Source organism: Pteropus vampyrus, unplaced genomic scaffold (assembly GCF_000151845.1).
Source record: "Pteropus vampyrus isolate Shadow unplaced genomic scaffold, Pvam_2.0 Scaffold238, whole genome shotgun sequence".
NCBI lineage: Eukaryota > Metazoa > Chordata > Mammalia > Chiroptera > Pteropodidae > Pteropus > Pteropus vampyrus.
Genome location: NW_011889019.1, coordinates 2,176,696 through 2,190,797, shown reverse-complemented (window position 1 = coordinate 2,190,797; position 14,102 = coordinate 2,176,696). Strand labels below are relative to the sequence as shown.

At 50.5% G+C, this 14,102-nt stretch overlaps 1 protein-coding gene across 1 annotated transcript in view; it reads left to right on the top strand.

The window, feature by feature from the left end:
• Positions 1-14,102, top strand: part of CRTAC1 (cartilage acidic protein 1) — a 144,419-nt gene that overhangs the window by 95,489 nt on the left and 34,828 nt on the right. Inside the window, exons 5-6 of the mRNA XM_023519843.1 lie at positions 4,321-4,477; positions 13,413-13,672. Coding sequence (XP_023375611.1) covers positions 4,321-4,477; positions 13,413-13,672 — 417 coding nt within the window. The remainder of the gene's footprint in view (positions 1-4,320; positions 4,478-13,412; positions 13,673-14,102) is intronic.

Sequence of the window (14,102 nt, the reverse complement as noted above, 5' to 3'; positions counted from 1 at the left end):
TCTGCCCTTTGGGGTGGCCCCGCCTGGGCTTTTGTCCTGGCAGCCCCAGCCAGAGCCAGAGGCTTGCTGTGGAGGTGATTTATCCCTCCTGTCACCTGCTCCCCTGCTGCCCCCTCCTTGGCTTTACACAGCAGTCCTCACTAAATCAGGGAACCAGCTGCTGCCCCGCTTCCACAGGAGCATCTCCGGCCCCTACTCTAGGGGCAGGGGCAAGGGGGCCAGCTCATTTCAGGATTGAGATGGTACCTAGGGGATTGGGGGTTCAGCGAGGGGATTGGGGATTCAGTGTGAACCTTCACAGAAGGGGCCTCCAGGCCTTGGGAAAAGGCAGGTGCCAGGTATAAATATTTATTTCTTAACAAGCTGGTGCTGAGAAGAGAAGCCAAGCTGGGCTGTGAAGCCACATTTAGCCCTGACCTGAATCTGTGCCACCTGGACTCCCGCCTGGCAGGAGGGAATGTGGGGGGTGGGGGCGGCTCTGTGAGCCGCCCCGAGAGTAAGGAGGGTCTGAGGGGTGCCAGGCCTGGCCGCTGCTGGGGTCTCTTACCAGTGCCTCCCTGGCTTCCTGTCTCAGTCGTTCAGGACCAAGACTTCCCACACTCAGCTAAGGTGGGAAACTTCTCAGAGCTGGTGGGAGGGCCTGAAGGTTAATCACAAAGGGATGCCCTCTCTGTCCTAACAAGGTCATCTGCACACCCACACGTATAACCACAGGACAAAGGCACCGTGTGAAATGCAAAAAAAAAAAAATGCTTTGGCACGTAGCACAGTAGGCAAGCACTTAGCAGCTCCCTCAGTCCCTGCTCAGTCGCAGGCTCGGCCTGTCTGCCACCAGCAGAGGGGTTGCTTTCTGAGTCTGCCACCACCTTGGCAATCCTTAGGGTCTGAGAACTATGGAAGGGAGGAGTAGGGAGAGGTCAAGGCCGGTATGGAAGTTGAGAGATAGGAATGTGGCATGATGTAGGAAAACACGAGAGCAATCACAATAACAACTAACACCTATCAAACTAACAACATGCCCAGTCCTGAGCTAAGTGCTTTACATGCATCACCTTATTGAATTTTCATAATAAGCCTGTGAGGTAGATGCTCTAATTATCCCCATTTTATAGATATGAAAACTAAGCCTTGGAGCAATTAAGCAACTTGACCTTGGTCACATAGTAAGTGGCAGACAAAGCTAAGAATTGAGCCCTGCCTGCCTGAAAATGAATCAGAAAACCTTTTTACCCCTCAGCTACCCATGCCCCTGGATGAACCAATATCAGACACAATTTCTAATCGCAAGTTCTATTACAGGGTTCACCCTGCTCCTTCCTCAGCTCCACAGCCCTGGCCTGGAGACTTTTAGTCTACCTGCTCAGTGGTTCTCAAAGTATGGTCCAGAACCAGCGGAATTAGCATTGTTAGAATGCAAATTCTCAGGCCCCCACCCTATCCTACCCTCCAGACCTACCAAATCAGAATCCCTGGGTTGGGGCCCAGCAATCTGGATTTCAACCAGCCGTGCAGGTGATTCTGATGCAGGCTTAAGTTTGAGGACCATCACACCAGGTAAATGTCTCAACCCCTCACGCCTACCATTCTCTCCCTCTCCCTGTCTCTCATCTGTCCTCTGCCCCAAACCTGGAACGCTGCCTACCCTTCATCTTCAGCTGCCCCATCACTCACCCACTTTTCTGGATCCAACTCAAAGCCTATCTCTTACAAGAAGCATTCCCTGATAGATAATGATTATGCCTCATGTTTACATAGCATTTTTATCTTTCAAAGACCTCTCACATGCATTGTCTCATCTCATCTTCCCAAAAAAACCTGCCAGGAAGCAGGGAGAATACAGTCCCTGTTTAACATGTGAGGAGATGCAGCTGAAGGGGCTGAAGAATCTGCCCAAGGACAAATAACCAGTTAGGGCAGAGCCTGGACTGGGACCCAGGTTAATAGCCCTGGACCAGTCGTTCTCAAAGTGTGGTTCCTGGACCAACAGCAGCAACTTCGCCTGGGAACCTGTTAGAAATGCAAATTTTAGACCTCTTAAATCAAACTCTGGGGATGGGACCTAGCATCAAAATTTTAATGAGCCCTCCACCTGTTAGGTTAAACGGTGAGACCTACTTTCCCGGACCCAAAGCTGCAGAAACATCTTTCTTCTCCTGGAATCATCTCACCCCCCAGAATTATCGTGGTCAAGTTCACATGTGAATTTCTGCAGTCTTCTACAACTGTTACATACCTGTTTGTCAGTTTAATAACCCCAATACACTGAAATAAGGAACTAGGTATAACTAAATTTTATAAATATTCTAATTTCTAGCAGAGTGCACGTCAGTTTATGCAGGCGCATTCATTGCCCATTTGTCGATGAGAATGCTAACAGCTGGTAGGGTCAGGAACAGTTACAGTGATGGCGCACTTTCCCCTTCAGCCCCATTCATTCACTCTTCGTCAAATCATTCCATACACGTATGCCGAGCTCCTGTGGTGGGCAGAACCTTTCACAGTTCTCCCCTAATCATGAAGCCGTATTGTAAAGCGGTGCATCTCAAACTTCCATTTTGCATAGGGATCACGTGGAGGGTCTTGTGAAATGCAGATTCTGATCCAGCAAGTCTGGGGTGAGGCCTGAGAGTCTACGTTTCGAACATGCTCCCAGATGACACCAATGCTGCTGGTCCAGGGACCACTTTGAGTAACAAGGGTTGTAAAGCATCGATGCCCAGGTAGGAGGCTAGAGACACAGATAACCAAAAAAGAAAGGGCATAGAAGTCCTTAGGGAACAGCTTTGCCACCTTCTCCAACTTTGTCCCCTGATATGTCCTGTCTTGCATTTTACATTCCAGTAACATTGAAACGACTACCTGTAGTTTCCCTACATACATCATTCTCTGGCTCATCTCTGCCTGGAAGGTTCTTTCTCCTCCACTTCACCTGGCTGAGACTCCTCTCAGAACATCTTTTCTGAACTTCCCATGGCTAGGTGCCCTTCTTCTGAGTTAGGAGCCCATCTTCTGTGTACCCAGGAAATCCTGTACGTACTATCTCAATCACACACATAACTGTAGGATTGCTGATGGGTCTGCACCCCCCAGGACACCATGAGGGCCTTCGCTGGCCTCATCCACTGGTCAGACAGACCCAAGTGGCTCTTAATCAGCTTTCCCGATGAAAATGGTGCCAAAGTAGGGATGAAGTCAGTGACCAGTTTGTTGGAATGGGGTTCTGGTCATGGGGCCATTTGGTAAGAAGCAGAAGCAAGCAAGAAGGTGGAAAAGAATGGGTGACAGAGCACACTCTTATTGTCTTCAACTCAGCCGTCACTCTTGCACTGTTTTGTGTTTATGACTTGCCTTTAAACTTGACTATAAGCAACCTAAGAATGAAGACTTTAAGTACGTTTATAGGAGAGTGCCTTGCACGTAGTTAGAGCTCGAGAAATATCTACTATTTGATTAATTGGAGGGAAATGATGAAAAGGGTGAAAGTTAGAAAACTGATTTCGAAATTGTGTGGGTCTCTGGGGGGAAAGGAGGCATCCATTGAAGAAATAACACCATTACAATGACGGGCAGAAAAGAATCTTTCATCAGCAGTGTTTCGGACCACAGAAGAGAGTAACTGCAGCAATGAGGAGCTGGTGCCCACAGCTTCCCCTGGATGCAAAGGAAAAGGAAAAATTTGAGACAGAATGATAAAGGCAGAAGCAGGATAGTATTTCTCTCTGATAATGTGGGGAAAACAAAGGAATAGAAGAGGGAAAGAGGACCCCTGCATATGTGAGCCTCTCGTGCGACCAAAATAAAGGAACGAAGAAGTATAGGGTTGGAACGGGGGAGGGAGATGGCTCTGGAATTTGCTTGTCATCTTGGCTGGAGTGAGCTTGAATGGGAGAGAGACTGAGAATAATGGGAACTGGTAGATCAATCAATCAGCAAATATTTATTGAGCAGCTACCCTGGCTGGCAGCTGGAGAGAGCTCAGCTGGAGGGAGGCACATTAGAAAATTGTCTATAAAAAGGTGGTTGTGGGGGAGAGGAAGGGACGTGTTCTTCTGGAACAGGGTAGAAAGAGGAGGGTGGCTTTGTTTTAGGACTCCAGTGGGCATTGTGCACTTTGTGGCCTCTGTGAAAAGCACCTCTGCAGTTGTGCCCTGTAGGGACAGACGGCCCTCAAGGCCATACACACCCAGACCTAGGATGAAGAACCTGACCCTGTGAAAGAGCTATGGTCCTGCGAGAGGAAGTTGAGAGCGCTTTCTGGGGAAAAGACCTCGATGAGCACAGATGGGGCCGCTCAACCACCCTCCCTCCCTTCCTCCGCAGGGCTCCGGACGCTACTCTATCTACATCGCCAACTATGCTTACGGTAACGTGGGCCCTGATGCCCTCATCGAAATGGACCCCGAGGCCAGCGACCTCTCCCGGGGCATTCTGGCGCTCAGAGATGTGGCTGCTGAGGCTGGGGTCAGCAAGTATACAGGTATGCAGAGTGACATGGGAGGCTATGAACTGGAGAGGCTGGGGGTTGGAGCTGGGCGCCGAGCCCTGCGAGGCCAGGTCTAGTTCATCGGAGACCACAGGAGAGGATGGGTTTGTGTCCCTGGGGAGGGAGGATGAGGCTTTATTCCATCCTCCTGCCCACAGAAGTCTCCTCTGACACTACACTCCCAAGGGCTGATGAGATAACTGGCAGGTGTGGGCTTTGAGGGTCTCCATGGGGGACATGGGACATGGGCTATGAATATCGTAACATTATCCTCTCCCTGGAACCTCTTGCCCCATTCACTGCTGTGACCCAAATGATGGGTGAACATGTTCTGTAGGAGAAAACTGACAACTCACAAAGGCTTAAACTGACAACTCACAAAGATTTAAAGCATCCTTTATTGCCAAACAGCAGATGAAATTATTTACTTACTCATAAGCGGCCAGGAATTGAGTGCTAGCTAAATCCCTAAGCTTCAGCTGGGTCCCGTCTCAGATAACTGAGCTCAAAGAATTGTGTTCTTGTTCCAAAACCTCTCCAGCACTCTTTTTGAAGGCAGGCTCCCCCAGCATCTTTCTGGATGGGGGACCTATTGTCAGAGTCTCTGACAGGGAGATCTTTCTAGGGAAAGCTGTTTTTCTAATTCCAGCATGGCTGCTGACTAAACTCTGATAATCTGCCAATAGACTGCTGATGGCAGAGCAATCCAGCTCCTGTTTTGGGTGCCAAAAAGCAGGAAGCCAGAGCTTTGCACAACAGCTTCTCACATGAACTTCAGCTTTACTCACACAGAACCTGCCCTCTGGATGTAGAGATTCTCTGGCTGGTTGACCCCAATAGATCCAGCCCAGTTTGCACTACAGACTTCCGAAGTGGGAGCCTGCCTAAATCCAAATCCTGGGGCTGGTAGGATACTTGAGGGGTCATTTGAGCCGTCCCCCTGCCTCCAGTCACCTGAGCAGTGGCATAATCTCAAAATCCTACCCAGAATGGGTTGTCACGGCCTCCCCTGAGTTTATTATGCCTTTCTCTAGCCAACTTTCCACCTCCGTGAAAGGGAAAAATTGATGTTGGCCTGTCTGACAAAGTTAGCGGGGACATATGACTAGACAATAAAATAGTTTGCACAGCTCAAGCCCCATCAAAATGCTCCAGAGCTCTGCAAACGGATGTGCAGCAGAAAGGCTGAGTGTCAGTAATAAACTGTGTTTTCCTGGGAAAAGGAATAAACATGCAGGAGCTGCAGCCTAGATTTGTACCGTCAGTTTTTCTGAATAGGTCCCAGTTCCGTGCACTCGGCTGGCTTGACAATTAAGTGCCTTGATCTGCCCGAGAAGGAAGGTGGGCTGGGGAGGTGTAGCACTAGAAAATGACGAGATGGAAGGGACGCAAGGTCTGGGAAAGAGTGTTATACACAAAATAAAAGAATTCAGAAGGTTGTAGCTGAGTTTGCGCACGAAGGGGACATTGTTCACACTGGCTGGGCTGGAAGGAACCGAGGAGGGGGAAGGAGGGGACCAAGAGGAGACAGTGGAGGAGCACGGATGGGGATGGGAGCACCAGCCAATGCTGCCGGGCTGTGCTGGAAGGACAGGGCAGCTCAAGGAAGGGACAGCAGCTTCTGTGGAGCAGCACGCAGGCAGGCCGGGGCAGCTGGCATGCCCAGAGGACACGTTAGAGCAGCTTTGCAGACTTCCAAAAGCCATTTGGCTAACAAGAACCTATTTGGCCCACCAAGTTACTATGATGTCTGCCCGCCTTCCCCAGCCCACCCTTGCCCTGTCTGCCAAGCCCCCCAACCCTACCATGCAGCCCCTGTTGTCACTCTGTTAACAACATATGGACAGCTGTCTGGAAAACTAGCCCAGAGCACCCTCCTGAACCCCAGGAATGGACCCCAAATGTAAGAACCACCACCAGAGCTGGCCTGATTGCCAATGCTCTGGCACGTGTCCCATGCTCAGCTCCAGGCCAGTGCCCTGGGCCCTGGGAAGCATGGAGGAAGCGGGCAGTGAGGAACAGGGCCCTGAGCAGACTGGGAGGGAGGCAAGCCATGGCTAGATGTGCAGTCAGAGAGCCGCAGGTCCCAGAACCAAGCCACACAGCACTCATCTGCTGGATAGACCTCGGAGAACCTCCCATTTTAAAAAAGAACAAACGGAAGTCCAGAGAAAAAAGGGACTTGCCCAAGGTCACACAGAAGGATGTAAAGAAACTAGCACTTAGAATCTCATTCCCTGATGCCTAAACTGCCACAATCAGCTGACCTTTCTGATGACCTCCAGCTTGAGAATCCTGCTCCAAACCGTACGTCGTACGTCGTCAGGAAGGACTGGTGAAGGAAGAAGGCCCACACTCACCCGGAACGCAGCCCCAGGGGCTGGCACTCAGACTTTGATTGCGGTACCCGGTTTTTGTGGCTGACGCAGCTGCCTGGCCTGGGATGCTCAGGGCAGCAGGAGGAGGCCGGTCGACCCTGCGGGCAGGCCGGGACGGTGGCGCTACCTGCACCAGCTGTCCGGCTCTTCCAGAGGGGGAAGGGAGGCCTCCTCTCCACACTGTCGATTCCGCAGGCGGCCGCAGCTCTGCTGGGTCACAGTGCCATCTAGCGGCCAGTGTGCTCGCTCTCGGGGGACTCGAGGGCCCCTGGAGGGAGGAAGGGAGGCTCACAGAGAGCCACTGGTAGTACTGAGCTGAGCTGAGGGAAGGCCACTCCCCATAATTTCTGGTTTGATGAGAATCCCAAGCCCTGACTTCTCCAGCTGCCCTCAGCCTCTTGGAGCCTGGATGGTGCAGGGAACTGCCCTGCATGGGAACCCTGAGAGTTAGTTCTACCCATAGCGAGGGCCTGGTATGGAATCCAGGGAGAGGGAAGGGGGGGACCAAAAGGTCTGCATTGCTTCTGGGGCCCAAGTGACCTTGGGCATATCCCTCATCCTCTCTGAGCACCTTGAACTAGCCATCTAACAGAGCTGCTAAGAGGACAATGTCTGGAGCCCAGAGTGCCAGGTACAGATCCTGCCTCCACCACAGCCCATCCAAGATGCAGTAGACAATTAATTAACCTCTCCGGGCCTCAGTTTTCTGACCTGAAAAATGGGCGTATTGTGAGAAGTAAACATGGAACATGCCTGGCACAGGGCCTGGCACACAAGTAGTGCCCACTGAGTGTAGCAAATAACAGCACCCTCCTCCTCTGACAGTGATGTCAGGGCCCCCTGCTGGGCATCTCCTGGGTGTAGGGAGTGCCATGCTGGGCACAGGGGGAGGCACAAAGCAAGCAGTTCGTGCCTCTGCCCTGGAGGCCTCCTCCCTGTATTCCCCCAGCCTGTCCTCCAGCCCTGGGCACAAATATGGGCCTCTCCGTCCCTGTCTTCCGTCTCTTCCCTTCTCTCTGACCCTGCCTCCCACTCGCCTCCACCCCTCCCCAAGGACTCTCTGCATTTTGGCCTCACCCTTTGCGGGAGCATCTGTCTGGGCTGCAAGGTGGCGATTAAAGAAGTCTTAAAAGAAATTTGGAAAGAAAATGAAGGTGGATTTATGATGTTGGGCGGGGAGTTTTGCTATGGCTGGGAACAGTGCAGAACAAAGCGGAGGGCAGATCTGATTTATAGGAAGTCATTATTGGAATAGACAGAGATGCCTAAAGCCCAGCTGAGGCCTTCTGGCGGATCCCCACCAGCCAGCTCAGGAGAGGTGACCTGGGGCGGCAGAGTCAGAGCTATAGAGCCTCCCAGCTTCCCAGGTGGCCTCCGGCCTTGCAGCGGGAGTGCAGCCAGATCTGAAAGCTGGGGACAGGCAAAGCTGGAGTGATAGTCTCCTCAGCCAGGGCCCAGGACCCCTGCCAGGGGTAGCCAAAGCCCCCAAATACAGAGGGTATCAGATGCATTAGATGACTGACAAGAAGAGACATCATTTTTTTTTTTTTCAAAACAAACACAGATGTGTTATATAATACAAATGCAATCTCAGTATGAATTTTTTTCAACTAAAATAAGAGATTTAAAAGAGATATCAAGCCTGTGGCCTTGCCCGGAGTAGATGGCTCCTCTGCCAAGAGGGAACTATGGTAGGAATGTTTGAGAGCGCACTGTGGGGATAGCTGGGCTCTGGGGGCACTCAGACGTGAGTTTGAACTGTGATCTATTGCCTGCTGGCTGCCTTCAAGCCTCCCTGAACCTCAGTTTCCTCACCTAAAAAACGATGAGATAGGATGAAACGTATAGCATACCTGGTACACAGGACTGACGACAGGTCACCAGAGAAGCCTGACCTGCTCTTTCTCCTGAAACAGCTTCTTCTAGCCCCCTCAGTGCACAGTAGGAGCAGCTTCCCCCCTGTACCCCAGGTTTGGGAGATTCAGCTGCAGCAGACAAATCCTGGAGACTGTGCTCCTGCCCACCTGCCCCGCAGCGTCCTGTAGAGAGGAGCACAGAGGATTAGGGCAGCAGTGGGAATGTCCTTGTCTAATATCCTCCACAACTGTTTACTCAGAACCCCACCCAGCACCTGGCAGCTCACAGAGGGCTGTGGGGGTTGGGAGGAGGCAGGGCAACACCAGTACCAACACAGCATTACTCTCAGGAAATTTAGGGTGAGAGACCCTGTTACCATCCTGCCCTTACCCTCACGCCCTCATACACGTGCATACGCACCGCTTGTTCCTCCACCACCTGCATTTTCTAACATCTTTGCTACTCTTTTACAATACCTTAGATGTTCTTAGCAGCCTGCAGGCCTTGGGGCCCACCAGTGTCATATTTATGCCAAGGTCTCAGCAGACTATTCTCACAGGTCCAAGTTCCCTGGCTGACAGGCCTCGTCCCAGAACTTCCATGGTGTTGAGACTAGATGGGCCCAGGAACCCACTTCCAACCATGTTTATCCTGTAGTCCAGCCTGAAGGATGCACTGAAGAATAGAGCTGGAAGGAGCCTTGGAGAGCTTCTCATTCCCTCACCCATTTCACAGGGAGGGAGACCAGGGCCTGGAGAGCACAATTCTAAGCTCCTGCAGCCACAGAAGGTGCAGAGGCCGGGCAAGAACCTAGAGCCTTTTCCTTAGCACAGAGAATCCCACTGTCTTGTCTCTGGGTCCTCAGGCCCACAGTTTGGGATGGTTCAGCAGCACACACACCCCTTCCCTACACCTACCTCTCTCTTCCTCGCCCCACCACCCACCACCCTGCACCCCTATGCATTGGCCTAGGTGCAGTCTGACAGATGGATCACCTGCACCCAGGGTCTGCATCACCCAAGTCCAAATATCAGAGGTTTATGGGTACAGTTCTTGAGGGTGAGCGAGGCTGGCATATGGGGCTTAAGCCCAATGAGGAGATCATCCAAGGGGTCACCGGATGTGGCAGAAGGGAGAGGGAGCCATGGGGAGGCATTTCTCCTATAACGCTGCCTCTTCCCATCCAGCCCTGGGCAGAGAAGCCCTCAGGAAGGAGTGGGCAGGGTGCAGCATTCACACCCCAACAACAAAACCAGGAGGCCTTTGAGGCTTGAAAGTGCTGGAAAAATAAAAGGGATATTATTCACTCAGCAGGTGGGAAATAGTCCCAGCTAATGATTATGTGGCACCTGACATTTTCCAAGGTATCTTCCAAAACCCGGCTTACTTAATATTTATGACAGTCTGAGAAGGAGCTATTATTATTATCAGTCTTTCCCTTGTGAGAAAACAGACGCCCAGAAAGGTCTAGTGACTGATGTGCCCAAGGTCACACAGGAATTTTCTGATCCCCAGTCTTTCTCAAAGCCAGTACTGCCTCTCCGGCCCCAAATAGAGAACTACTTGTCTCCAAGAGGATGTGCTGGCCTGAAGTATAAAATAATTAATTGATGTAAAGTGGAGTTTTAACCCCCTAATGGGACATCATTCTTCAAGGCTAAATAAAGATGTTCCTAACTGCCCCATGGATATCCCACAAGGTGTGTGCTAAACCTTAGGAAGGCAGAGATAGGGTGGATGTGACACAGGTCAGGGAAAGGCTGGGGGAGGAGGGTAGGAAGGTCCCAGGGATCTGATGTTTGCTGAATAAGGGGCCTCTGTCTTTGACAGGCAGGGAGTGGGGGTGTCAGGCTACACTTAGGATAGATGGATTTTATTAGTTTCAAGAAGACTTATATGATCAGCCTGGGAGTAGAGTTTCCCCTCCAGCATCAGTGAAGGGTGCACACCTGGCCGCCCCTGCCTCAGGCCCCAGTTTTACCCCCTATTCTGAGACTGCTGGGGCTGGTGCCTAAGAGGGTGGCTCCCCAACTGTCAACTCACCTGCTCCCCAACTGTGCAGCAAACTTGCCAAGAAGGAGTTGCGGGTAACATCTCTGTTATGGTCTGGTTACCATGGCAATAAATAGTCACTAATTAGTAGTGTGGTTACCATGGCAATTTTCTAGTAATTACAGGTTACAAATGGTGCAAGGCTTCAACCCAACCCAATTAGTTAATTAGAAAGATTTAGAAATTTGTCCAAGAGGGAAATAACCTGCTTTGTAGAAAATGAAGGGAATGTGTCATTGCTTGGGTGCCAGAGGCAGAGAGGAAATTGGAGGATGCTGGAGTGAGGAAGGATGGAGTTGAACAGTGGCAAGTCCTGGAGCCCCACCTGGAATTTCCGGGGGCCCAGGGGAGGCCAGGGGTTTCTCACTGAAGCCTGCTCCTGGGCTGGAGTCTAGCAGGACCAGAGCAAGGACAGCTGCCAGCAGCCACTGAGCAGCTCCTCTTTGAATGAGCAGAAGTAGTGCCCAGGTTGTACCCAGCACCCCTTCCTGCTGGCTTTAGGAAAGGCATCTGAAAGTCCCCCCCTACACACACACACACACTGTGGCTCTTCTAATGAAAAGCACAGGGCGCATCTTGACTGACACTCTCCAGGAGCCTTGTGGACTTAGTGGCTCTATTTTCATGAGGTTTGTGCTCTCCTTACGAGCTAATTAGATTACCTGGGAGGAATCTGGGAAGCACAGGGACCAGAATGTGTTTACAAGGAGCTCCACCATGAGAGTAGTAATGCCATTTACCCCATCCTGTCCTGCTGCCCCGAAACACCAGCCCTGGTAGGCAGGTGCCATTTGCACAAGTGAGAAAGGCCCAGTGATTTCCTCTGGGGGCATCTCTCAGAGGACAGGAGGAACCTGAGAACCAAGACAACCTTTATTCCAAATTAGCACGATCACTTTGTGGAAACCGCTACCCCATGCAGAGGCAGACAGGCAGGGGAGTATCACTTGGATCTGTCTGAGCTCTCATTTATTTATTTATTTTCTTAAATCAAGTTCTAGGTAGAAAGCCAGAGGAGAGAAAGAGCCATTAATGGGATCGTTTTATAAACTATATAAATGTCTAACCAATGTACTGTATACTTAAAACTAATAATAAAATAAAATAAAAAATCAAGTTCTTCTGAGCACTGATAGCTCTTCTTACTGTACTGAACAGCCCTTTAGAGCAGCCCTTTTCAGACTCACTATGCATGGAAACTACACAGGGTCCTGTCAGAATGCAGGTCTTGACTGAGTAGGGGCCTGAGATTCTGCATTCTAACAAGCTCCCAGGTGATGCCCCTGCAGCAGGTCCACAGACCCGACTCTGAGAAGTGAGGCGGCAGGATTCACAAAGACCTGTCACGTATCTTACCTTACTTGATTCTCTCAAAATCCTTGAAATAGAAAGTCAGGTCATGCTATCCCCATGTTACAGTTGAGAAAACCAAGGCTAAAAGCGCAATGTAAATTGCCCGAGGTCACACGGTCTTGCAAAAGGTCAAGCTGGGGCTAGAATCCATTTCCTGGTCCTGGGCAGGCTGTTGTCTTCATGGCATTTCCGGCGTTTGGGGATGTGGTTCTCAGGGCTTTATTTGAAACACTGGTTGGCATAGTTCATCCAAGCTGTCTTAAGGTTGGATTTATTGATACAGGTGGCCCAAATGTGATCTCAGAGGCTTTGAACTCTAAAGTAGAGCTGATTTCTTTCTTTTTTTAAAAAAAAAAAAATACACATTATTGGATTTTTTCCTTTTCAACTATGGAAAGTTTAGCTTGTTATAACAAGCTAAACAATATGAAGGTATTCGCAAAAAAGGCCAATTACCATCTTTTCTTCCCTCCACAAATCTTACCCCATCTGCCAGCCAGAGTTAACAGCTCGGGATAGGTCTTTCCCACTTTTTTCTAAACTCAGGAAGAAGCTTGAACAAACATGTTCAGAAATATCATGTATTTCTCTATTTTTTTAAAGAAAGCAAGATTACACAATAGTATTACTTGGCAAATTGCTTTTTTATTTAGAAATATGTCGTGGGCACTCCTCTAAGTCAATACATATGGATCTCTGTAGCCTTTTTAGTAGCTACAGAATGGTTTATCATATGGATGCACCATAATCCATTCAATCACTCGCTGTTGATGGACATGCAGGTTGTTCCCAATTGTTCAGTATGTCAAACAAAGCAAAGTAAGCACCCTTGTACTTATAGCTGGAACCTATTCCTATAGGTTCTTAGAACAGGCACTCACCCTGTGTCTTGACCAACATATGTGTAACTCGGGGTGTGGGTGGGGTTGTCAGGGAAATCTGTGACTTGATCAAAACGTTGTGGGTAGAGCCGGGTTTAGGGATTACTTTAATTCTGCCACCGCTGTGCTCCTTAGCTCATGGAATCGTTCCTTTGGCACAAAGTGACTTGATCTTGCTCTTCATTTGCCTCATTGTCAGTGAGGTCACCCTCCATAGAGGTTTATGGGACTGCGAGCCCAGATCTGGGCTCAGGGAGGCCTGCAGAAGGTCAGAAGTCCCACCCCACCCTATGCCCAGGCTCTCCTGAGTCATCCCATTGCGGCTTCGGCCTCAGAGGCAGCCATGCCCTCCACACAGAACCGGGGCTTTGCTTCTGCCATCTACTGTGGTTCAATGTCTTCTTCCAGGAGGCCGGGGTGTCAGCGTGGGCCCCATCCTCAGCAGCAGTGCCTCGGATATCTTCTGTGACAACGAGAATGGGCCCAACTTCCTCTTCCATAACCGGGGTGATGGCACCTTCGTGGACGCTGCTGCCAGCGCAGGTGAGTGTAGCCGCTGCCCTGTGCTCCTCAGCACCCCCACACCCACAGGAGACTCTGGGCTGCCTGCCCCCTCTAGCATGACCCCACAGGCCTCAGGGACAGTGGGACAAGTCATCCTCTGCACCGCACAAGGAAACATTGCTTGCCACCTCCAATTCCACAGCCCCAGTGGCTGAGGCCACAGGGGATGTTTGCTGCTGAGGAGAAGGGACCTGGAACTCCTGACCATTATCCATTTTCCAGCAGCTGGGATTGGCCCATGTTGCTCTAAGTCCTGCCTGAGTCTCTCAGCATCAATTTTCCCTCAACAAGCTATCTCTCTCTATTTCCCCTCCCCACATTTATCTTAAACATTCAATTCCATCTAATAACCATTTACTGAACCCCTGCTAAGCGCCAGGCTGATACTAAGAGCTGGAGATGCTGACCTGAATAAAGCCAAGACCACCCTACCCCACCCTCCCACACACACACAAAGCACTGACATTCTAGAAGAGGAAACTGATAAAGAAACAAACAGCCATGATAAGAAGCAGGATAAAATCCACACAAAAC